The sequence below is a fragment of the Nerophis lumbriciformis genome, linkage group LG16 (assembly GCF_033978685.3).
Source record: "Nerophis lumbriciformis linkage group LG16, RoL_Nlum_v2.1, whole genome shotgun sequence".
NCBI lineage: Eukaryota > Metazoa > Chordata > Actinopteri > Syngnathiformes > Syngnathidae > Nerophis > Nerophis lumbriciformis.
Window position 1 is genome coordinate 10397776 of NC_084563.2, and position 27227 is coordinate 10425002.

A 27227-nucleotide genomic window follows, 5' to 3' on the forward strand; every position below is an offset into this window, starting at 1 on the left:
TACAAGCTTGGACAGAAAGTTAATAATGACACCAATTTTTTTTTTAATGGAATTGTTTAGTACTGTTTTACCATTTGTTTACTGTAAAAAGTGTTTATACTGTTTATACTTTCAATTAACAAATTGAAGTCTTGTGAAAGGTTGACAGGATAACTGGCATTAATTTCAAACTATTGAAGTTAGCTTACAGAATAAACATGTCAATCAACCCATATGATTTTTGCTGTAATATTTTTGTTTTGAAAAGTCACTGTGACTGATAGAAAAGTGATGGTTTTAGCAACATTTTTACCTGTCTGAATGCTAATAATCATTTTGCGTCGGGGGGCGAAGCCTGAACCCCCCACCAGGACTTTGTCCTGGACCTACCGGGGCCTGCGGCCCCTGGACCCTGGCTACTAGGTTTTTCTGATTTCAAAAGTTGGCAGGTATGCATCGGCAGTCTTTAGTTACATAAGTGGGCCACTGCTGTCCATCCAGGGTGTTTTTACTAGAGATGTCCGATAATATCGGACCGCCGATATTATCGGCCGATAAATGCTTTAAAATGTAATATCGGAAATTATCTGTGTCGGTTTCAAAAAGTAGAATTGATGACTTTTTAAAACGCCGCTGTGTACACGGACGTAGGGAGAAGTACAGAGCGCCAATAAACCTTAAAGCAGGGGTCACCAACCTTTTTGAAACCAAGAGCTACTTCTTGGGTACTGATTAATGCAAAGGGCTACCAGTTTGATACACATTTAAATAAATTGCCAGAAATAGCCAATTTGCTCAATTTACCTTTAACTCTATGTTATTATTAATAATTAATGATATTTATCTTTGTGGAAACACTGATCATCTTAATGATTTCTCACAATAAATATATATAGAAACAGATAAATATCAATGTGCAACACTTTATTTTTTATATTTTCTCTAAGTGCACATTTTTCAAATTGAACATTTTCAAATGATCACTTTTAAGACAGTCTTGTGAAATCACAATATCCCATTTTAACTAGCTAGCCACTAACATTTTTTAACAAATCATGAATTACTTTGCACCACGTTTGTACAAATAATAACTCATGTAAAATACAAAAGTCAACTCTCAAATTTTTAAATAAATCATGTCACACTTTGAACTGGACACCATATCTGTTATCTGTTTCTTAGTCAGTTAGTGAAGACCAAGTCTTTAAAATATTTTCTTGGATTTTCAAATTCTATTTGAGTTTTGTCTCTCTTAGAATTAAAAATGTCGAGCAAAGCGAGACCAGCTTGCTAGTAAATAAATACAATTTAAAAAATAGAGGCAGCTCACTAGTAAGTGCTGCTATTCGAGCTATTTTTAGAACAGGCCAGCGGGCTACTCATCTGGTCCTTACGGGCGACCTGGTGCCCGCGGGCACCGCGTTGGTGACCCCTGCCTTAAAGGCACTGCCTTTGCGTGACGACCCAGTCACATAATATCTACGGCTTTACACACACACAAGTGAATGCAAATGCATACTTGGTCAACAGCCATACAGGTCACACTGAGGGTGACCGTATAAACAACTTTAACACTGTTACAAATATGCGCCACACTGTGAACCCACACCAAACAAGAATGACAAACACATTTCGGGAGAATATCCGCACCGTAACACAACAGAACAAATACCCAGAAGCCCTTACGGCACTAACTCTTCCGGGACGCTACAATATACACCCCCCGCTACCCCCTATCCCCCCCCCCCACCTCAACCCCGCCCACCTCAACCTCCTCATGCTCTCTCAGGTCGAGCATGTCCCAAATTCCAAGCTGCTGTTTTGAGGCATGTTGAAAAAAAACAATGCACTTTGTGACTTCAATAATAAATATGGCAGTGCCATGTTGGCATTTTTTGTTTTCCATAACTTGAGTTGATTTATTTTTAGAAAACCTTGTTACATTGTTTAATGCATCCAGCGGGGCATCACAACAAAATTAGGCATAATAATGTGTTAATTCCACGACTGTATATATCAGTATCGGTTGATATCGGAATCGGTAATTAAGAGTCGGACAATATCGGCAAAAAAGCCATTATCGGACGTCTCTCGTTTTTACCCTTCCATATGACTGACGTGATTCACACTCAAGCACTTTGTTTCATCATCCAATCATTTTACACACGTGTAAAAAGCTGTTTATACAAACCCCAAAAGCAGTGAAGTTGTCACGTTGTGTAAATGGTAAATAAAAACAGAATACAATGATTTGTAAATCCTTTTCAACTTATATTCAATTGAATAGACTGCAAAGACAAGATACTTAATGTTCCAACTGGAAAACTTTATTATTTTTTGCAAATATTAGCTCATTTGGAATTTGATGCCTGCAACATGCTTTCAAAAAAGCTGGCACAAGTGGCAAAAAAGACTGAGAAAGTTGAGGAATGCTCATCAAACACTCTAATATTATAAATACTGACAATTTATTAATGGACTCAGACTTAATCTTTAGCAGCCACATTAAATGGTAAATGGTAGAGATGTCCGATAATGGCTTTTTTTGCCGATATTCCGATATTGTCCAACTCTTAATTACCGATACCGATATACAGTATACAGTCGTGCAATTAACACGTTTTTATGCCTAATTTTGTTGTGATGCCCCGCTGGATGCATTAAACAATGTAACAAGGTTTTCCAAAATAAATCAACTCAAGTTATGGAAAGCCGCTTACGTGCAGTGATTTTGATGATATTACGGACCGTAGATGGTGAAATCCCTAAATTCCTTGCAAAATCTGGTTGAGAAATGTTGTTCTTAAACATGTTGGACAATTTGCTCACGCATTTGTTGACAAAGTGGTGACCCTCGCCCCATCCTTGTTTGTGAATGACTGAGCATTTCATGGAAGCTGCTTTTTATACCCAATCATGGCACCCACCTGTTCCCAATTAGCCTGTTCACCTGTGGGATGTTCCAAATAAGTGTTTGATGAGCATTCCTCAACTTTCTCAGTCTTTTGTGCCACTTGTGCCAGCTTTTTTGAAACACGTTGCAGGCGTCAAATTCCAAATGAGCTAATATTTGCAAAAAATAACAAAGTTTACCAGTCCGAATGTTAAATATCTTGTCTTTGCAGTCTATTCAATTGAATATAAGTTGAAAATGATTTGCAAATCATTGTATTCTCTTTTTATTTACCATTTACACAACGTGACAACTTCACTGGTTTTGGGTTTGTACTACATTTTTAGAAATTTCTACAAAAAACATTTTGACATTGTTATTATGGGGTATTGTGTGTAGATTTTTGAGGATAAAAATGAATGTATTCCATTGTGTAACATAACAAAATGTGTGGAAAAAGTGAAGCGCTATGAATGCTTTCCGGATGCACTGTATCTGCTCCAAACGGAACAAGGATGTAACACGAGAGTGGCTCGCGTTCCTTATTCATTCAAATTCCCCGTTAAAATGATGAGTGTGCGGCAGGACAATGGACGTTTTCAGCGTCCCCGCTGTATTGGTTACACGGCGACGTGACCCTTCCTGAGTTCGCGGGGTTCATAAAAGTTCCGTCCGTCTTCTTCCCAAAGATGTGTCTGGCGTGAGATGAACCTCCCTTTTATAAATCTGCCCCGCATGTCCGACTTGAACAGATGCGGCGCGAGCACCTGCTCCCGCTCCTCAACCTCCTCGTCTTGTCCCCGCGCAAAAATGTCTTTTAAGTAACTTAAGACGCATATTTTTTCACTGCTTCCACCAGAGATGTCCAAAGGGCGGCTCGGGGCCGATTGCGGCCCCTAGCTGATTTTTTTTATGTCCCGCGGCACATTCTAAAAATGTTTATTTAAAAAAAAAAAAAAAAAAAACATAAAAAAGTGAAATAAAAGAGCAAACAGGTGAAATGTAAAGAGAAAAAGGTTGCAATGCAGGCTGTTTTTTTGGCTTTGCTCCAAAAATAATAATGAATCAAAATCAATGTTGTTATTAATTATTGACTTAGTCTAGGCTCCAATTACTTCACATCAAATACTCCACTTTGAAATATATTTTGGGGGGGAAAATATCACAAATATTGTGTTTTTTAATATTGACATATGTTTAACATGTTTATGACTGAGACACTTTGGAGTCACACTTGAGAGCCTTAAAGGTTAAAAAAATATATATATATATTGTCATGTCTATGTAATCATGTTTTGTTTTAAGTCATGTTTTGTTTAGTTTCTGGCTTTTCACTCCCTTGTCTTGTTTGAATGATTACCCATTAGTTTCACCTGTTCCACGTTTGGACTCATTGTGCACTCTTGATTGTCACCATAGCAACCCATTAGTTTTCACCTGTCACGTCACGCACCTGTTTCACGTCTTGAGTCACGCACCTGTTTTCGTTAATCATGTCTGTAGTATTTAAGTTCAGTGTTTTTCAGTTTGTCTTTCTGACGACCTCTCCATATTTATGCTCTGCGAATTTCTGACTTTTTTTTCATGTCCATTGCTCACGCTGCTCCTTTTTGTCCATGCCAAAGTAAGTTTTTGTTCCATGTGTATAGTCTTTTTGGGTTTCATAGTTTGTTCTCCGCCATTGTGCGCGCTTTTCGTTTGTACTTTTTTGCTATAGTCTTTTTGTTTCATAGTTTGTTCTCCGCCACTGTGCGCGCTTTTCGTTTGTACTTTTTTGATATATTAAATACATCATGTACCTTCATTCCCGTCTCGCCCGTGCCAACTTTCCGTTGCATCCCGGAAAAGCAAACACCCAGGACCAAGTCTTGACATATATATGTATTGTAATGGTTTTGAAAATGAAAATATTAAAATGGTAGAAGTTTTATTTAAAGTTTTTTTATTTGGCAACTTTAATATTACACACAGCTTGAACAGTAACACTGTGCTTGAATGTAGGAAAAAAAAACAACTTTATTTTAATCAAGTGATTGTTTGGTGTATCACTAGATGGAGAATCACTGCTTTAAAAATTTTAGATAGATTTTTTTTTTGCTTATAAAATAATAATGCATCAAAATCGCTGTTCTTATGAATTATTGACATGAGGCTCCAATTACTTCACATTACTTTTTGGGGGAATATGTTGCATAATTTGTGGGGGTTTTTTTTGTTTGTTTTTTAACAAAAGGGCAGAAAACCATCTTTAAAAAGGTTTTACTTTATATCTACAGATAGATCTGAATTTGATCGAGAGATTTAAGCGTTGATTTTTTTTTTTTCAGTATGACATATTTTTAACATTTTTATGACTGAGAGACTTTAGAGTCACACTTGAGAGCCTTAAAGGTTAAAAATATATATATATATTGTAATGGTTTTGAAATGATAAATATCAAAATGGTAGAAGTTTTATTTAAAGTTTTTTATTTGGCAACTGGAATATTACACAGGAAAATACAACACTTTTAATCAAGTGATTATTTGGCCTATCACTAGATGGAGAATCACTGCTTTATAATTTTAGTTACAATTTTTATTTTTTTTAACTTCAATTTGCTAAAGAAATAATAATGAATCAAAATCACTATTGTTATGAATTACTGACATGAGGCTTCAATTACTTAACATTACTTTTTGGGGGGAATATGTTGCATAATTTGTGTTTGTTGTTTTGTTTTGTTTTTAGATAAAAACAGGGTTTTCTTTAACAAAAGTGCAGAAAACCTTTTAAATTTTTGTTTATTTTATATCTACAGATAGATCTGAAGTTGATCTGGAGTTTTTAAGCATTGATTTTGAAAATGAAAACTATCAAAATGGTAGAAGTTTTATTTAAAGTTTAGGGAAAGTGTAGGTGAAAAAAAAACCTTTATTTTAATCAAGTGATTATTTGGCCTATCACGAGATGGAGAATCACTGCTTTAAAATTCTAGTTGGAATTATTATTTTTTTTTTACTTTAATTGCTCATAAAATAGTAATGAATCAATTACTGACATGAGGCTCCAATTACTTCACATTATTTTTTGGGGGGAATATGTTGCATAATTTGTTTTAGTTTTTTTTAACATTAAATAGGGTTTTCTTTAACAAAAGGGCAGAAAACCATTTTAATTTTTGTTTACTTTATATCTACATATAGATCTGAAGTTGATCTGGAGATTTAAGTGTTGATTTTATTTAATTTTTAAATTTATCAAAGAAAAAAAAAAAAGTTAACTTTGGGTACCGTTTTCTTTACTCTGTCCTAAGACTCTGACAGGTTACCCCCTTTGAAAAATGTGGAATATTGCTCAAATCACAGTAGTCTACAATAAAGTTGCATTAGTCACATTCTTTACAAGCAACGTGAAAGCCAACATTTTACTCATTTATTTTTCCAATATATTGAGTATTTTTTGTTATTTTTACAAAATACATGTGACATGTTAATATTAATATATTACAATACAATAACATGTATACATTTTTCAAATAAATATACTTACATGAATACACATGCACGATAATATTAATAATGTATTAATTAAACTATTATTTTTTTATTATCTTTGGGACCTATAGACTGTATCTCGGTTGCTGCAGCAGCAGAGAGTTTACTCTGTCTTGACACTTTGTATTGTTCGGAGCAGGAAAAAGGTTTCTCTCCAGTGTGTATTCTCATGTGTGTATTTAAAGTTTTTTATTATATGTATTTTTGATTTTTTTTTTTTTAATAGACTAAGAATCATTACAGATAGAAATTGCGATTGAATCAAAAATCGATTGTTTTTAAACGGTATTTAAAAGTTTTGTCACAGTGAGAACATGTCTTATCGTGACGTTGTGTCCTCACTATCTGATAGAGAAGTTGTTTAATAATTATTAATAAATACTGTCTAATATTTAAAGGTATATATATATATATATATATATATATATATATATATATACATATATAGTATATATAGTAATGGTTATGAAAATGAAAAATATCAAAATGGCCTTCACATGCTTTGATTTAATGTCTTTTGTATTGTATTATTTCCTTCTCAAACCCACTTTGTATTAAAGAATATGATATCCGGTAAAGCAAAAGACAGGCGTGACGTTCCACGCAGGAATCCGACTTGATGGACTACTACTTCCAAAAGCAGGCTTCAAGATGATCAGGGCGTGCATGTGTTGAGGATTTGTCAAGTTGTCTGAATTACGTGATGAAATAGCATTACATCCACGCAATGGTTTATTTGGCAACACCAATTGGCACGTCAGGGCTCAGTGAGCAGGTTTTACACGACGAAACACTGCCATCTAGTAGCCAGGGACTATACTGTCGCAGGGCAGAGCTCACACTGTGATACTGAAGTCTTCTCAGGTCGAGTCATCCCACAGAGAGATTACGCTGCGAATGCTACAAAAACACAAATACATTTACAAATGTATTGTAAAGCCAATTAAGTAACTATTTTTCTTTTCTAAATAAATACAAATTCATGCTGTGACAGTCACAGCACTTCCTCTTTCAAATGAGGCGACTTTTAAGGCACTAATGTTCATCTTCGCGTTACATTGGATATATAACTCTGTAAAATGTACCTTTTACCAGATGCCAAAAGGTCAAAGGCCACATTAGTTTGCCCCAGTGGGAGTGTGTGAGTGATGAACTCATCCAGCTTCAGCTTCTTCTTCATGTAGTCGTCCGCCAGCATCGGAATGTCGCGCACGCTTTTCCAGCCTCAAACAGGAAATGTCAAAAAATCACTTCAGACATCATCACATCTCACATGCATAATAGAGGTAGGCCCGGGCCGATATAGTCAATGAATCAATAAATCGAACGGTACCGTATTTTTCACACTATAAGTCGCACCGGTCGAAAATGCATAATAAAGAAGGACAAAAACATATATAAGTCGCACTGGAGTATAAGTCGCCTTTTTTGGGGAAATGTATTTGATAAAAGCCAACACCAAGAATAGACATTTGAAAGGCAATTTAAAATAAATAAAGAATAGTGAACAACAGGCTGAATAAGTGTACGTTATATGAGGCATAAATAACCAACTGAGAAGGTGCCTGGTATGTTAACGTAACATATTATGGTAAGAGTCATTCAAATAACCAGTGACGTGCGGTGAGGTTGATGGCTGGTGAGGCACTGACTTCATCACAGTCAGATTTACAAACATATGAACCCTAAAGAGTATCTTATTCACCATTTGATTGGCAGCAGTTAACGGGTTATGTTTAAAAGCTCATACCGGCATTCTTCCCTGCTTGGCACTCAGCATCAAGGGTTGGAATTGGGGGTTATTAAATCACCAAAAAATATTCCCGGGTGCGGCACCGCTGCTGCCCACTGCTCCCCTCACCTCCCAGGGGGTGATCAAGGGGATGGGTCAAATGCAGAGGACAAATTTCATTACACCTAGTGTGTGTGTGACAATCATTGGTACTTTAACTTAACTTTAACTTTACACATACAAACTGTAGCACACAAAAAAGCACATTTAATTAAAAAAAACGTTATTATGGTCTTACCTTTACTTATAAAATAAGTCCATGAGCCGCTGTTGTGCTGGATTAATGAACCCCCTGACGAGAGTGTTATATCAACAAAAGCCCTCACTTAAACTTTCCACGTGCAAGATTGAATCTATTTAAAAAAGTGTAACCGAGGTTTTATAAATGTCGCCTATACTGTATGAAACTACAAAATAACAAACACGGAGGCTCCAGTTTAAACGAGGACCACTTTATTTACCTTCTTTCAAAAACTTCCGCTCCACTCCAACGTGTCGTCACTTCCGCTCTTAGCGCCTTCAAAATAAGAGCTCAAGGCATATACTGTATAACAGCGCATAACAGGAACTTAACATCACAAAGAGGAAAGCCCATAAAAATAGGTTACAAAAGTTATTTAATAAGAAGCCAAAAAGTGCAAAAACAATAATGTTCGTGTTGGAGTTGTGAATTAGGTACACCTGCAGTCTGCAGGTGTACCTAATGTTGTGGCCCTGCAGTCATTCACAACTCCTCCAACACGAACATTATTGTTTTTGCACTTTTTGGCTTCTTATGAAATAACTTTTTTAAATAGATTCAATCTTGCACGTGGAAAGTTTAAGTGTGGGCTTTAGTTGATATAACACTCCCGTCAGCGGTTGCCTTGCATTCTACGGCGGGGGTGCAGGAGGCGAGCCTCAGCCAGTGCGTCTTTTGCAGCCGTTTTATGATCGCTCAGCACAAGAAATACTTTACACACATACAGTTGTTGACAAAATACACTGTATATTATATACCTCAGCTAACTAAACTATGGAAATGTATAATATAATTCATATAGCAATACGGTCTCACTGCACAGCAGGCCAGCAGTTAGCCGAGTCATTGCGCAATCCATGTTGCGGCACTGAGTGACGTGCCTCAACTGGCTGCTGTTCACCGCACCGTCTCTTCGCAGTATTTGAACGGCAAATGTGAAAATTCAGCGATTTTAAATAAAAATAATCTAAAACGGGTGAAGTTAAATGGAAAATAACTTTATAGTATAATCACTGGATACATATAACAATTTAATAAAAAAAATATATTTTTAAATTTTTTTTCTTTCCATGATGGCAGGTGAGGCGGGGCCTCACCTGCCTCTAGTGACTGCACGTCACTGCAAATAACTATAACATATAGAACATGCTATACGTTTACCAAACAATCTGTCACTCCTAATCGCTAAATCCCATGAAATCTTATACGTCTAGTCTCTTACGTGAATGAGCTAAATAACATTATTTGACGTTTTACGGTAATGTGTTAACACATAAGTCGCTCCTGAGTATAAGTCGCACCTCCGGCCAAACTATGAAAAAAACTGTGATTTATAGTCCGCAAAATACGGTAAATGAAAAATTAACTCAATAGTTTTACTAACTTATATCCATTTCCTGTCCTAGTGTTTGTTTTTGTTGACTGTCGCTTTCAAACAGGGTGCATGTTGGTTCAAGAACAAGTAAATGAAGGGAGTGAACCCTCCTGTCTGTCATCGAAAATCGTTGCCTCAGTGGGCAGAGGTCATACTTGCCAACCTTGAGACCCCCGATTTCGGGAGGTGGAGGGCGTGGCCGGGGGTGGGGTGGGGCGTGGTTAAGAGGGGAGGAGTATATTGACAGCTAGAATTCACCAAGTCAAGTATTTCATATATATATATATATATATATATATATATATATATATATATATATATATATATATATATATATATATAAATAAAATAAAGACTCGACTTTCAGTGAATTCTAGCTATATATATATATATATATATATATATATATATATATATATATATCTATATATATATATATATATTCACATCCTGAAAATATGCAAACAAAACTGTGTTTAGATAATTGATACTTCAAACTTGCATAAATAAATCTTAAGGAATATAACATAACTTGGCTTCTGAGAGCTTCAAAATGTAATGAATAAAATGCTAAAATTGTTGATAAACAAGCAATTATTTTAATAATTAAATATGGTCATTTTAAATGAATTATTATGATAATTTAAAATTAATTATTTCAAATATGTTTATTTTAATGTATAATTCTATGGCTGGATGTAATAAGGAGTCAGAAAAAATACAAATAAAAATACAATTAATTTTGATGTTTTTTTTTTTTTTTTTTTTTTTTTTTTTTTTTTTTTTTTTTTTTTTATGTCCTGTCCAGCTTCTCAGGCAAATCATATAGTTGATGTAGATGCCCATGTCGGCTGTTCAGATTTACTTTACAAAAGAGAAGTGTAGGATACTTCTCTTGTTGCCTTATTTGTATTTGACTTTATTAAATGTATTTATATTATCATTTAGTGCAGCCGGGCCGGAGCAGGAGGGGATAGAAAGAGAAAAAAAAAGAAGACAGAGGGGGAAATTGTGGGGACAAGAGGGGGATTAGACAGAGAGACAAAAACAACAACAGCAAACAACAACAACAACAACAATAGAGCAACATCAGCAAATATGACATGTACAAATATGATGGTAAAAGTAATAGCAAATAAGCAGTTAGCGAAAAATAAAAAATAATACAGAAATGACAATGAGCATTATTACACTACAAATGGATCAATACAAATACCAATAGAAATAGCGCTATTGATAATGAACAATACCAATAATTTACCTTTATTATCAACAATACAGTTGTTTAAATGCAACAATACATATACGTAATGATAACTTGAGATACGAAAGAATGCAGAAAAATGGAGGGGGAGAAAGAGAAGCAACCTACATTAACCTTGTAGATTGTTATAGTCACAATAGGTTAAGCTTTGTCAGTGTGCCATGTGTTACACCCAGTTTACCCTAGGGCAACAACGTTAATATATGTTTGATGAAACGTGATTATGTGCATGAGTGTAAGTATGCATATGTACTTGTATATGTACAGAATGTGTATATGTGTTTGTACAATGAATGTATATGTACAGAATGTGTATATGTGTTTGTACAGTGAATGTATATGTACAGTATGTGTATGTGTATGTTTGTATATTGAATGTGCGTGTGGATGTACGAACATTAGGTAGGTAAATATGTACTGTATTTGTGTATGTATGTGGGAGCGTAGGTACCTATGTACGTATGTGAGCATACGTGAATTTGCATGTACAATACATTCGACTCCCAGAGTGCGTGGGAGCCAGAGCACGGCCCCATCACCCCCGAGAGCCCAACCCACAAACAGGAGGCGTGGTGCCCAGGGAACCAGGGACCACCGCCCCCACGCAGCCAAGCCGGCCAGCGACAGGAACCCCAGAGCCCGACCCACCGTACCGCCCACAAGGGCCAGCAGCAGGCCGCAGACAGACGCACCCGGCGGAGGACAGGGCACGAGAAAAGCAGGGGACAGCCAGACCCCAAGCCAGCGAGAGACCACACCCCACACGGGCAGAAAGGCGAGACGCCCCGCCCGAAGGACCCAGAGACTCCCCGCAACCGGACGGGAAGACCGCCCCCGCCCCACCGGCAACCGGGCCCCCACGAGCCCACCCCCCACCCCCGGAGAGCGCGGCGAGGCCAGCCCCCGGCCACCCCACCCAAACCGGCCGCCGCAGGACCACCAAGGCACAGGGCCACGGGAACCACCCACCCCACCCGCAGGGACCCCAACGATGGAGATGGAACAACCAGCAACCGCCCCGCCGAGCCCCCCCCCTGAGGGAGGGGAAAAATTAAAAAATAATATTAATAAAATATATTTTAAAAATAAATAAATAAATAAATAAATAAATTAATTAATTAATTTAAAAAAAAAAAATAAAAAAAAAATAAAAAAAAGAATTAAAAGAAGATCACAGACATGCTGACAAACAAGGTCACTACCCCAGCAACTGGCCGACTCGCAGCACCTCGGAATACCTTGCAGCACCAAGCTACCACAATAGACGCAGGGACTAGGCCTAATTTTGATGTTTTTAGCAAAATATAGTAAACATTTATTTATTTTTTAAATTAATAAATATATTTATTTTTAGGTAAGATAAACATAATAATACAATTTATCCCTTGTCTGGATGATTTAGTTCTTGTCACCCTGTTGTCCTCCCGGCTTGAAAAAAGGCTGTCCTCACTCAGGTCCGCAAGGACCTGGAGGGGGCGTGGCCTCCAGCTCCGGCTGAAAATCGGGAGATTTTCGGGAGAATATTTGTCCCGGGAGGTTTTCGGGTGAGGCGCTGAATTTCGGGAGTCTCCCGGAAAATTCGGGAGGGTTGGCAAGTATGGCAGAGGTGGGACCGCTACCTTACACACACATACTGGTGGCTCGTAGGGATGTATACCGAGTACCGGTATTTTTTTTAAACTTGCTCCTAATCGGGTCGGTCCAGAAGATAATGACACTGCTATCGGTATTGTTTTTATCCAGCAGACCGTCGTAAATATGACGCACATTCACTTAAGGTCAGTGGTTCTTAACCTTGTTGGAGGTACCGAACACCACCAGTTTCATGTGCGCATTCACCGAACCCTTCTTTAATGAAAAATAAAATGTTTTTTTTTTCAAATTCAAGACAAAGTTATATGTTTTTTTACTGGTGCACAAAATGAACCGTGCATGAACATCACCTTGTTCAAAAAACAAAACCAACACAGTGCATGAACTCACAACAAATTACACACCTGAAAACCAGTGTGACTTCTGCTGTTGCCGTATCCGTAATACGCCGATAGGGAGAAGTTTTTATTTACACGATGAGTCGGGTGTGTCGAAGGCTCCACCGAACCTCTAGGGTTCGATCGAACCCAGGTTAAGAACCACTGCTTTAGGTGCGGCTGCTATGCATAAACAAAATATGTTGGTAGGATCTGATAATCAACTTGAAATACTCACAAATAAGGAATCAAACCCACAAGTTTGTAACAGAATAATATTTCTTCCTCAAAAGTCCCTCAAAGTCACGCACGCTAATAAGTACACTGCAAAAACTGAAATCTAAGTAAGATGAAATATCTCAAATAAGGGTGATATTTGCTTATTTTCTGTCTGATAAGATAATTCTTCTCAATAAGCAGATTTTATGTTAGAGTGTTTTACTTGTTTTAAGTGTTTTGGTCCTAAATGATCTCAGTAAGATATTACAGCTTGTTGCTGAGATTTGATGACCTATATTGAGTAAAACATGCTTGAAACTAGAATATCAAGTGTTGCAAAGCTGTGTCATCAACACTCACAAGTATAAAACTGCTTTTTTAAAGTAATAATTTCTTACTTCAAGCATGAAAAAAAAAATCATGATGCCGAGCGCATATCATTATGTCAAGATAATGGCACTAGCATTTACTTAATTTAAGAATATTTTTCAACATATTGAGCAAAAATGTCTCTTTTTTTTCTACCACAAAAAGTGCACTTGTTATTATTGTAATAACACTTATTTTAAGGTATTTTTGGGTTCATTGAGGTTAGCTCATTTTTCTTGTTTTGGAAAGTCTTCACAAGCCGAATTTTCTTGTTCTATTGGCAGATCATTTTGCTTAGTTTTGTATTTGTTCTTGTTTTTGAACACTGAGTTTTTGCAGTGTAGGGCTGTGAATCTTTGGGCACCACACGATTCGATTCGATTCTTAGGAGGAACAATTGGATTCAGGATCGATTCACAATTCGAAACGTTTCTCGATTCAAAATCACAACTTTTTTAACATCGTGTGCCAGTTCTATGATTAATTACATTCCTCCATAAAATAGATAAACAACTCTGATCATTTGTTTTGATTACTTAAGAGAAAACTGGTTTTGTTTAATAGAATTCTACCCAAACATTTAATAAAGTCAAATACAAAAAAGCAACAATAAGTGGATGGATGTACAGCAAAATTTGTTTAAAAAAAAATATATATTTTAGATTTTTTTTAATAGACTAAGAATCATTACAGATAGAAATTGCGATTAAATCGAAAATTGATTGTTTTTTGACACTCCTACAAAGAGTTAGTGTCAGTTTGAAGTGAATGCGCTTTACACCCGACCGCCACACTGCAAAAACTAAAATCTAAGTAAGATGAAATATCTCAAATAAGGGTGATATTTGCTTATTTTCTGTCTGAAAAGATAATTCTTCTCACTAAGCAGATTTTATGTTAGAGTGTTTTACTTGTTTTAAGGGTTTTGGTCCTAAATGATCTCAGTAAGATATTACAGCTTGTTGCTGAGATTTGATGACCTATATTGAGTGAAACATGCTTGAAACTAGAATATCAACTGTTGCAAAGCTGTGTCATCAACACTCACAAGTATAAAACTACTTTTTTAAAGTAATAATTTCTTATTTCAAGCATGCAAAAAAAAAAAAAAAATCATGACTTTGACACAATTGTGTCTCATATTAAAACAGATGACAGCCAAATGGACTTTGCTGTTTTATTTTCAATAAAACAATAGAAAATGCATCCTCATATCGTAGTACAGTTGTTATTAGTGGGAATATACTTATTTTAAGGTATTTTGGGTTCATTGAGGTTAGCTAATTTTACTTGTTTTGGAAAGTCTTGACAAGCCACATTTTCTTGTTCTATTGGCAGATAATTTTGCTTAGTTCAAATAAAATACCCCTACTTTTTGTTTTTTTTCTTGTTTTTGAACACTGACTTTTTGCAGTGTAGGGCTGTGAATCTTTGGGCACCACACGATTTGATTCGATTCTTAGGAGGAACAATTCGATTCAGGATTTGATTCTCAATTCGAAACGTTTCTCGATTCAAAATCAAAACTTTTTTAACATCGTGTGCCCAGTTCTATGATTAATTACATTCCTCCATAAAATAGATAAACAACTCTGATCATTTGTTTTGATTACTTAAGAGAAAACTGGTTTTGTTTAATAGAATTCTACCCAAACATTTAATAAAGTCAAATACAAAAAAGCAACAAGAGAAATATCCAACACTTACTTTTTTTTAAAAAGTAAATATGTACAGCAGATATGATCAAAAAAAAAGTTTTGTTTAAAAAAAAAATATTAGATTTTTTTTTAATCGACTAAGAATCATTACAAATAGCAATTGCGATTAAATCGAAAATCGATTGTTTTTTGACACTCCGACAAAGAGTTAGTGTCAGTTTGAAGTGAATGCATTTTACTCCCGACCGCCACGATCTCGCTTCATCAACCGTCATCCTAGCGTCAAAAAAGTGAACATTTGAAACATAATAATAATAATAATAATAATAATAATATGAAAAAGTATAATAATCCATGAAGTTGCTCTGAAACAAGGTCTCTAAAGTCTCAATCTGACGTCACTCCAACGCGCCACGTTTGCGTGGTATCAAAACACACCTAACATGCTTATTGATTGTATTGATTAATATTTTACATGATTATATCATGTAAAACATCTGTGCTCTGCACAATAATTCCATATATAAATATTATTTCCAGCTGAGTGTAATGGTAATGAATAGAAACACAGTGATGGAAGTGTGTGCACTTTACAAAATGATGCAATAACTGCATTGCACCTTGCACTGCACACATACTTGACTTCTTTAAGACTTAAAAGACAGGTGTTGATAAAAGACTTCAGTGCTGTGAGATGTTACATGATGTTGGTGGTGTACAATCTCTTGTGCTAATAAAAAATGGTCATAAAGACAATATTTTTTTCACATCTTTACATATAGAACCGCTAAGAGTACCGATGAATACCAATATTGACAAGGAATATCGGTATCGATGAAATCTTAACATTATACATTCCTAGTTGCTAATTAGAAGAACCGCAAAGTAACAACAATTAGGAGCCAAATGTCCATGAGTGGAAATATTTTGGCTTCAAACCAAATGAGCAACATGAGCATATCAACACGGACGAAGTTGTTGGAAAGTGATGGCAACAGAGAAGACAACAAAACAAACCAGCCTAAGCACTTTGTCTAACTTGGAAAAAACTGCACTTCAAGCTCTTTAACATTTATTAAAGTGCAATATTACTTATTTAGGATACTTAAAAGTTCCTGACTTTCCAATAACATTTTTTTTTTAATTATAAAAAATAAGTTTATTGCGTTTGAAATGTTAACTTTTAAGATTAGTGCTTAATTTAGTCTTAAAATATTGTTTATCTGCAATAATTTGTGGGTCAAAGTATCGTCAAGCAAGGTGTGTTATCGGCTCAGGCCTAAATGCAGAATATTCTGCATAAAATCACCTCCAAAATATGTCCCCTTCAGCGTTCGACCCATGAGTATCTTTTCAACCGCCACCTTCATCGCCTCGGTCTCCGTCCAGCCGGCGACCACGCAGACGCCCCAAGCGTCGGTGGTGGACTCCAGCGCGGCGGTCTACGAGAACACCACAGATTCAAGCACTTGTATCGTTCATTTGTGCAGGTGATTAATCAATGTGTTCATATTTGTGGTATGACAGTGGAGTAGTGTTGTCCCGATACCGATATGTTGGTACCTGTACTGGTACCATTATTTTCGGTACTTTTTGATACTTTTCTAAATAAAGGGGACCACAAAAAATGGCATTATTGGCTTTATTTTAACAAAAACTCTTAGGGTACATTAAACATAAGTTTCTTATTGAAAGTTTTTCCTTAAATAGAATAGTGAACATACGAGACAACTTGTCTTTTAGTAGTAAGTAAACAAACAAAGGCTCCTAATTTAGTCTGCTGACATATGCAGTAACATATTGTGTCATTTATCTACCTACTATTTTGTCAACATTATTAAAGACAAGTGGTAGAAAATGAATTATTAATCTACTTGTTCATTTACTGTTAATATCTGCTTACTTTCTCTTTTCACTTCTGTTAAAATGTATCCATCCATCCATCCATCCATCTTCTTCCGCTTATCCGAGGTTGGGTCGCGGGGGCAGCAGCCTAAGCAGGGAAGCCCAGACTTCCCTCTCCCCAGCCACTTCGTCCAGCTCTTCCCGGGGGATCCCGAGGCGATCCCAGGCCAGCCGGGAGACATAGTCTTCCCAACGTGTCTTGGGTCTTCCCCGTGGCCTCCTACCGGTCGGACGTGCCCTAAACACCTCCCGAGGGAGGCGATCGGGTGGCATCCTGACCAGATGCCCGAACCACCTCATCTGGCTCCTCTCGATGTGGAGGAGCAGCGGCTTTACTTTGAGCTCCCCGCGGATGACAGAGCTTCTCACCCTATCTCTAAGGGAGAGCCCCGCCACCCGGCGGAAGAAACTCATTTCGGCCGCTTGTACCCGTGATATTGTCCTTTCGGTCATAACCCAAAGCTCATGACCATAGGTGAGGATGGGAACGTAGATCGACCGGTAAATTGAGAGCTTTGCCTTCCGGCTCAGCTCCTTCTTCACCACAACGGATCGATACAGCGTCCGCATTACTGAAGATGCCGCACCGATCCGCCTGTCGATCTCACGATCCACTCTTCCCTCACTCGTGAACAAGACTCCGAGGTACTTGAACTCCTCCACTTGGGGCAGGGTCTCCTCCCCAACCCGGAGATGGCACTCCACCCTTTTCCGGGCGAGAACCATGGACTCGGACTTGGAGGTGCTGATTCTCATCCCAGTCGCTTGTTAAAATGTAATAATCACTTATTCTTCTGTTGTCTGATACTTTACATTAGTTTTGGATGATACCACAAATTTCGGTATCAATCTGATACCAAGTAGTTACAGGATCATACATTGGTCATATTCAAAGTCCTCATGTGTCCAGGGACATATTTCCTGACTTTATAAACATAATATACATTTTAAAAAATCGAAAAAAGATTTTGTGATGCTAAAAAATATCGATGTAATCATAGTAGTATCGACTAGATACGCTCCTGTACTTGGTATCATTACAGTGGATGTTAGATTTAGATCCACCAATGGCGTTTGTTTACATTGTGACGCCGGTGAGCTACGGTGTGTAGTGAAGCATGTTTAGCTATTCCTCGTCCTGCAGTGATAATGATACTTGTAAGAAACTTACTTTATTTGTCGCCATGGAGACCAGGATTAGTGATTCAGAAGTAGCTAAAACACTGCAGACTGTGGATGGGACTTTAGCCACTAGCTAGCTAGTGTCGGAGGAAGATATTTACATATATCCGAATTTAAGTTGTACTTCTTTTATTTCATAGTCATATTTGAAAACAGCACGTGTTTTCCATTTCTTCTCTTGCTGCTTTGTCTGCAAGTAAACTGTGTGTGTTAACCTTGAGTCTTTGGAATGTGTTTTGACTAGCATGTATTTTGACTACAGAGAGGGGAGAAAAGAGAGGGTTTTGGGATCGGGAGGGAGAGACCATTTTGGCAGGGCGATAGAATGTTCTATGCTGGACTGGTCTGAAAATATATCTGCAAAGCTTTGAAAATATACAACAAAATACCTATTCTGTCTCTGGTGGTTTTTCAACTCAGCTTTAAGTGTCGTAAATAGCTTGGGAGCGACTTGTGACTTTGAATTCCCTGGGAGGAACAACTGGTCCAAAACGCAACACTCGCCATGTCTTAAAGCACCTCTTCCTCAGGGCATTTCAGTGTTATAACTTCACCTTTATCTTTACGTTTTAGCCAAAATGCGTTCATTCTCCCTTTTCTGTCTACACACTGTGTCTGCTTGTAAGTACTCTGTGTGTGTGCGCTGCCAAACATGCTCGTAAAACCAACGACAACATGACGTGTCGACGACTGGGAGGACGGGTATAGTATCGAAAATGATTCATTAGTATGGCGGTACTATACCAATACCGGTATACCGTACAACCCTACGGTGGAGTAATACACACCATGACGTCAGGATTGCCCACACACTCCAGAGCGAAGTCCACGCCGCCGCCTGTCATCTCCACCAGCACCTCCTGGATGTCTCGGCTGTGCTCCCGGGGGTTGACGCAATCAGTGGCCCCAAACAGTTTGGCCTTCTCGAACTTGTCGGGGTTGATGTCGATGCCGATGATCCTCTTCGCCCCGGCGACCTGGCAGCCCATCACCGCGGCAAGACCGACCGCTCCTAACCCGAAGACGGCACACGTGGAGTCCTTCTCCACCTGGATGGAGTTCAGCACAAACCTGTTTTTTCACGGCACCCCGCTGGTGGACGCCATGTCATCTTACCTTCCCCGCGTTTAGGGCGGCGCCGTAACCGGTGGAGACTCCGCAGCCAAGTAGACACACTTTGTCCAGCGGCGCGTCGCTTCTTATCTTCGCTACGGAAGTGTCCGGAACCACGGTGTACTGTGAGAAGGAGCTCACGCCCAGGAATTGGAACACCTGTTGTCCTCTGCAGGAGATCCTGCTGGTGCCATCGGCCAGGACACCCGCTTGTGTGTTGGCCCTAAGATAACACATGGAGATCAGAGCACAAAAGCAACACAAATGTGACGATCCATACTAGGGTTGTACACAATACCGGTATTGGTAGAGTACCGCAATACTAATGAATAGAGATGTCCGATAATGTGCCGATATTATCAGCCGATAAATGCTTTAAAATATCCATCCATTTTCTACCGCTTATTCCCTTTTGGGGTCGCGGGGGGCGCTGGAGCCTATCTCAGCTACAATCGGGCGGAAGGCGGGGTACACCCTGGACAAGTCGCCACCTCATCACAGGGCCAACACAGATAGACAGACAACATTCACACTCACATCCACACACTAGGGCCAATTTAGTGTTTCCAATCAACTTATCCCCAGGTGCATGTCTTTGGAGGTGGGAGGAAGCCGGAGTACCCGGAGTGAACCCACGCAGTCACGGGGAGAACATGCAAACTCCACACAGAAAGATCCCGAGCCTGGGATTGAACCCAAGACTACTCAGGACCTTCGTATTGTGAGGCAGATGCACTAACCCCTCTTCCACCGTGCTTTAAAATATAATATCGGAAATTATCGAATTTTTTTTTTTTTTTTCCTCAGTGTACATGAATGAAGGTGTGTGTTGCTGGACCCGACTTGGACATTATCTGGACTGGACCTGGTTTTTAAAAAAAAAATCTTTAAACAAAGCTAATTTCATTTACAACCAGGTCTGGTGAAGATGAGGTCCTTTCTTTCCTTTTTTTTTAATTTTTTTTTATTTTTTTAATATAGATAAGATAAATAAATATTTTCTTGGATAAAAGGGAAAGTAAAACAATATACAAATAATTACATAAGGGAGAAAAAAGAAAGAAAAAATAGTAATTAAATGAAAATGTTAGTGGACCAGCAGCACAAACAATCAAGTGTGCTTCAGGGACTGTGTTGTGTCCCTTGCAGAAATGTTGTCCATGTTGTGTGAACCAGAATATTGATAGCAGAAAGAAACAACCCCTTTTGTGTGAGTGGGTGTGTATGAGTGTGAATGGGGGAGGGAGGGTTTTTTTTGGGGTTGATGCACTAGTTGAAAGTGTATCGTGTGGTTTTTTTTCTATGTTGATTTAATAAAAAATAAAAAATAAAAAAATAAAGAAAATAAAAAATAAAAAATTATCGAAATTGTTTTTGGTTTTTTTATCGGTATCGGTTTTTTTTGGTTTTTTTTTATTAAATCAACATAAAAAACACAAGATACACTTACAATTAGTGCACCAACCCAAAAAAACTCCCTCCCCCATTTAGACTCATTCACACTCATTCACACAAACGGGTTGTTTCTTTCTGTTATTAATATTGTGGTTCCTACATTATATATCAATATATATCAATACAGTCTGCAAGGGATACAGTCCGTAAGCACACATGATTGTGCGTGCTGCTGGTCCACTAATAGTACTAACCTTTAACAGTTAATTTTACTCATTTTCATTAATTACTAGTTTCTATGTAACTGTTTTTATATTGTTTTACTTTCTCTTTTATTCAAGAAAATGTTTATAATTTATTTATCTTATTTAATTTTATTAATTTTTTTAAAAAGGATCTTATCTTCACCATACCTGGTTGTCCAAATTAGGCATAATAATGTGTTAATTCCACGACTGTATATATCGGTATCGGTTATTAAGAGTTGGACATGATCGGAATATCGGATATCGGCAAAAAAGCCATTATCGGACATCCCTACTAATGAACCATATTCGGTACTATACCGCCTCTAAAAAGTACCTTTCCCCCACCCGACGTGACGTGTCATGCCTACGAGCATGTTCGGCAGTGCACAATCACTGAGTACTTACAAGCAGACACAGTGTGTAGACAGAAAAGGGAGAACGGACACATTTTGGCTTAAAAACTAAAGATAAAGGTGAATTTATAACACTAAAACGCCCTCAGGAAGGGGTGCTTTAAGACATGGCGAGCTAACTAGCGGCTAATGTCTATCCGCAGCCAGCAGTGTTGTAACTACTTCTAATCCTTATGATGACTACACACCGCTGCACACCGGAGTCATAACATTGAATGTGTTAAAAATGATCTACGGTTGACAAAGTCAAGCCAAGATTTCAATACGTCTGATCATTAACAATCAAGGCGACCATCTTAATTTTGAACACACTACTCACAAGTGGATGAAGGGCATACTTAGTGAACAGCCATACATGTCACACGAAGGGTGGCCGTATGAACAACGCCAAAACACTGTCATAAACATGTGCCATATAGTGAAACCACACTAAACAACACTGTCATAAACATGTGCCATATAGTGAAACTGTCAGGTTTGTCACTGACAGTTCACTTAGGTTTTTCCTGTCTTTGTTTCCTGTCAGCGCTCTTATTTTGGTTATTTCCTGATTATCTCCCTGAGTGCTTTGTCCCCTCAGCTGTGGCTGATTGGCACCTGGCCACACCTGGTGTCAATCAGCCAGCTGCTATTTGAACCTGCCTTCCTCTCCAGTCTGTGCTGGATTATTGTCACTACTACCTGTCATAATACTTGTCGTTGTAGCTCTGTCTACTTTTGTTCACTCTGCTCATGTCATAGTTCCTTGGCGTCACAGTAAGTGTTTTTGTTTCTTGTCGACAGTTAGCCTTTGTGCTATTTTAGTTCATAGCCAAGTTTGTTCTCCGCCTTGTGCGCGCCTTTTGTTTGTTTTTTTGCTATAGTGTTAAATTAAATCATGTTTTCCTGGACAAAGCCTGCCATCTCTGCATCTTGGGGTTCGTCACCAACATACTCTGACAGAAACCACACTAAACAACACTGTCATAAACATGTGTCATATAGTGAAACCACACTAAACAACAATGACAAACACATTTTGGGAGAATATTTTCATCACAACACAACACAAACACTACAGAACAAATTCCCAGAATTCCCTGCAGCACCAACTCTTCCGGGACGCTACAATATAAACAAACGCCATTGGTGGATCTGCACCTAACATCCACTGTAATGATACCAAGTACAGGAGCGTATCTAGTCGATACTACTATGTTTACATTGATATTTTTTAGCATCACAAAATCTTTTTTCTTTTATGTTTACAAACTCAGGAATTACGTCCCTGGACACATGAGGACTTTGAATATGACCAATGTATGATCCTGTATCTACTTGGTATCGGATCGCTCCCCAAATTTGTGGTATCGTCCAAAACTAATGTAAAGTATCAAACAACAGAAGAATAAGTGATTATTACATTTTAACAGAAGTGTAGATAGAACATGTTAAAAGAGAAAGTAAGCAGATATTAACAGTAAATGAACAAGTAGATTAATAATTCATTTTCTACCACTTGTCCTTAATAATGTTGACAAAATAATAGAATGATAAATGACACAAAATTTTACTACATATGTCAGCAGACTAAATTAAGAGTCTTTGTTTACTTACTACTAAAAGACAAGTTGTCTTGTATGTTCATTATTTTATTTAAGGACAAACTTGCAATAAGAAACATATGTTTAGTGTACCCTAAGATTTTTTTGTTAAAATAAAGCCAATAGTGCGATTTTTTGTGTTCCCCTTTATTTAGAAAAGTACCGGAAAGTACTGAAATACATTATATAATATTGGTACCGGGACAACACTAATCCATACACATACCAGTTCTTCCTGCAGTGATTGGTTTTCGGGCTGAGGCAACGCTCGCATTCGCCACACTGCGGCAAGAATAGAGGAATGACTTTATCACCTGGGGAGACAAAAGTCGAAAATATCTTTAGTATGAACCTCACATTTTACTTAACAGGTGGTATGATTTACCTGCTGAGAATTTGCTCACTCCCGGACCGACGCTTTCCACCTCTCCCGCTCCTTCGTGTCCCAAAACTAGCGGGAACGGTCGGAATTTCATCCCTTTACCGGACTTGTACAAGTACTCCCAGTCGGTGTGGCACACACCTGTGGCAACAACCTACACGAATACAGGCGCAAGACGTCACACTTTCTGACGTGCATGAACCCACTGACAATGTCTACGACGTATCAGAAGTACAGATGTGAGGTTCGCCAACGGATCGAGTGTTTTGAACGGCTCTCTTAAGTGAACGATGAGAACCGATTCGCAGTTGTGAGCCGTTGCCCACCCATTTTTTTTGCATTTAAAACACATTTTAAAATATATATATATATATAAATACATATTTATATCTAAACATATATATAATAAATATATAATATATGTATGAAAATAAGTATGTATATTCTTATATATATATATATATACACACAGACATACAACTAATCATACATATATACATGCATACGTACAGTATATGCACACACACATATGTATATACATATCTATACACGCACTCATATATATATATGCGTGTGTGTGTGTGTGTATATATATATATATATATATATATATATATATATATATACATATATATATATATATATATATATATATATATATATATATATATATGTATATACATATATGTGTGTGTGTGTATACTGTATGTATGTCTGTGTATGTATGTATATGTCTGTATATATATATATGTATATATTTCTATTTATTTATTCATTTGGATTCACTTTTCTGGTTCATTTTTCGGATATGTAAAGTAGTTCAAGCATACACACATACTATTGTGTACTCACATTTTTATAATGTGCTCATTTCTATTCCAATGGTATTCACACTATTTGTAGCTTTTTCTACTGTTAAAATGATCTTGTGCAGCAAAGTTTTTAGGTGAGGGACAATTCTAAAAAATGTGTTGTTGTTTTTTTACCTGCGATTCGTTTTTTAATTGCAAATAGTTTAGTTTTTTTTTATTGAATACATGTGTTGGGGTTTTTTTTTTACCTGCGATTCGTTTTTTACTTGCAAATATTTTTTTTTATTGAAGAAATGTGTTGTTGTTTTTACCTGCGATTCGCTTTTTACTTGTAGATTTTTTTTATAATTGCAAATTGTTTTTTTTTTTTTTTACTTGCATAAAAAGATAAGCGGAAGAAGATGGATGGATGGAATTGCGGAAAATATTTGTTTTTTTTACTTGCAAATATTTTTTTTTAATTAAAGAAATGTGTTGGGTTTTTACCTGCAATTCATTTTTTACTTGCAAATACTTTTTTTTATTGAAGAAATGTGTTGGGGTTTTTTTTACCTGCGATTCGTTTATTGCAAAAAAAATTTATGATTGCAAATCGTTATTTTTTTTACTTGCATAAAATGTATTGAATACTTGCGAAAAAAATTTCAATTGGGGTAAATAGTTGTTTTTTTTAATTGAAGAAATGTGTTGGGTTTTTTTTACCTGCGATTCGGTTATTACTTGCAAATATTTTTTTTTATTGAACAAATGTGTTGTTTTTTACGATTCGTTTTTTTTTAGTTGCAAATAGTTTTTTTTAACATACTGGGGCGGCATAGCTCGGTTGATAGAGTGGCCGTGCCTGCAACTTGAGGGTTCCAGGTTCGATCCCCGCTTCTGCCATCCTAGTCACTGCCGTTGTGTCCTTGGGCAAGACACTTTACCCACCTGCTCCCAGTGCCACCCACACTGGTTTAAATGTAACTTAGATATTGGGTTTCACTATGTAAAGCGCTTTGAGTCACTAGAGAAAAGTGCGAGATAATTTACAATTCACATTATTGAAGAAATGTGTGGTTGTTGTTGTTTTACCTGCGATTTGTTTTTGACTTGCAGATTTTTTTTATAATTGCTAATTGTTATTTTTTTTACTTGCTTAAAAGGGTAAACGGAAGAAGATGGATGGATGGAATTGCGGAAAATAGTTGTTTTTTTTACTTGCAAATAGTTTTTTTTAATTGAAGAAATGTGTTGGTTTTTTTCCTCTGCAATTCCTTTTTTTTACTTGCAAATAGTTTTTTTTATTAAAGAAATGTGTTGTTGTTGTTTTTACCTGCGATTCGTTTTTTACTTGCAGATTTTTTTTATAATTGCAAATTATTTTTTTTTTTACTTGCATAAAAGGATAAGCGGAAGACTATGGATGGATGGTTGGAATTGCGGAAATTAGTTGGTTTTTTTTACTTGCAAATTGTTGTTTTTATTGAAGAAATGTGTCAGGTTTTTTTTTACCTGCGATTCGTTTTTTACTTGCAAATAGTTTTTTTTTATTGAAGAAATGTGTTGTTGGTTTTTTAACTTGCATAAAAGGATAGGCGAAAGAAGATGGATGGATGGAATTGCGGAAAATAGTTGTTTTTTTTACTTGCAAATATTTATTTTTTTTATTGAAGAAATGTGTTGTTTTTTTACCTGCAATTAGTTTTTTACTTGCAAATTGTTTTTTTTATTGAAGAAATGTGTTCGGGGTTTTTTTTACCTGCGATTAATTTTTTACTTGCAAATAGTTGTTTTTTTTATTGAATAAATGTGTTGTTTTTTACCTGAGTTTCGTTTTTTATTTGCAGATTTTTTTTATAATTGCAAATTTTTTTTTTTTTACTTGCATAAAATGTATTGAATATTTGCGAATTGTTTTTTCAATTGCAGAAACTAGTTTTTTGCTCTTTTTTTTAAACTTGAAAATCGTTTTTTTTTTTACTTAGATTTATTTATTTTTTAATTGCCATTAGTAAAAACATATTTGTGTGTTTGTGGACTTTTGGGAGTAATTTGATTGACGCTTGGCCAGGAGCGCACCTTAATGCGGACTTCGTGGGGTTTTGGTGGAGACACCTCCACATCTTCAATGACCAAAGGCTTCCCTGGTTCCCATGCAACAGCTGCCTTACACTTAATGACCTGTAACACAAATATAACATTGTGTTGTTTTGTGTCAACCTCATTAATATGTTAAATACAAAGACAGTCACACAAAAGGACAACTATGTTTGCACTGTACTTGTTTTGATGTGGCACAGTACCGTAAAGTTTCCTCTCACCTGACCTGCTGTTGACATTATTAAGTGGCGTGCAGAGTTCCTGGGACATAACACAATAAAATAACACTTAACGCTGACTTTAGCACATTACGTTGCCACTTAAACCGGTGCAACTTTTATGTTAGCCGCTTGGACTAAAACGAAACCTCACAGTCGAAATCGGTATTTCCGACAGTTTTCGTCATTGGCTTTGCGACACTGGCCGCACTGCTTTACGGTAAAGGAGTCACACAACAAACAAACGAAACCTCAGTCTTTTTTTTTTTTTTTTTTTTTTTTTTAAACGTTCATTTATAATATTCAACATTTACATACAATAAAATAAATAATAATCAACACAAGTACATAGACAGTATAAAACAGGCAATAAAGCAACTAAAGAAGAATGCAAAAAATAAAACACAATAAAACAAAATAAAATACAAATACAAAAAAAAAAAAATACAAAAAAAAAAAATACAAATAAAAAATAAAAAGATATATTTAAAAGCCATAGGCTCACACAAATTCCGTAAATAATCCAAATTTGGAGCACAGCATCGTAGTTTTCACAGCTTTTTGGTTGTCAGAGGTAGAAAGTGTTTTAAAGTAGAATTC

General features: G+C 36.8%; 1 protein-coding gene across 4 annotated transcripts in view; it reads right to left on the minus strand.

Moving 5' to 3' along the window:
• LOC133616981 (alcohol dehydrogenase class-3-like) overlaps window positions 1-26826 on the minus strand; it is a 39902-nt gene extending 13076 nt beyond the window's left edge. For 2 of the 4 annotated variants that reach the window (XM_061976600.1, XM_061976599.2), the window contains exons 1-8: window positions 26631-26826; window positions 26389-26490; window positions 23522-23672; window positions 23363-23450; window positions 19501-19720; window positions 19173-19433; window positions 16607-16739; window positions 7495-7633 (exon numbers count right to left, since the gene is read on the minus strand). In XM_061976600.1, coding sequence (XP_061832584.1) covers window positions 7495-7633; window positions 16607-16739; window positions 19173-19433; window positions 19501-19720; window positions 23363-23450; window positions 23522-23672; window positions 26389-26490; window positions 26631-26648 — 1112 coding nt within the window. In that variant the 5' untranslated portion in view covers window positions 26649-26826. Of the gene's footprint in view, window positions 1-6910; window positions 7310-7494; window positions 7634-16606; window positions 16740-19172; window positions 19434-19500; window positions 19721-23362; window positions 23451-23521; window positions 23673-26388; window positions 26491-26630 lie in introns of those variants that run through there. The other 2 variants (XM_061976601.1, XM_061976598.1) reach the window with 2 other exon arrangements.
• Between the last annotated feature and the right edge of the window lie 401 nt (window positions 26827-27227).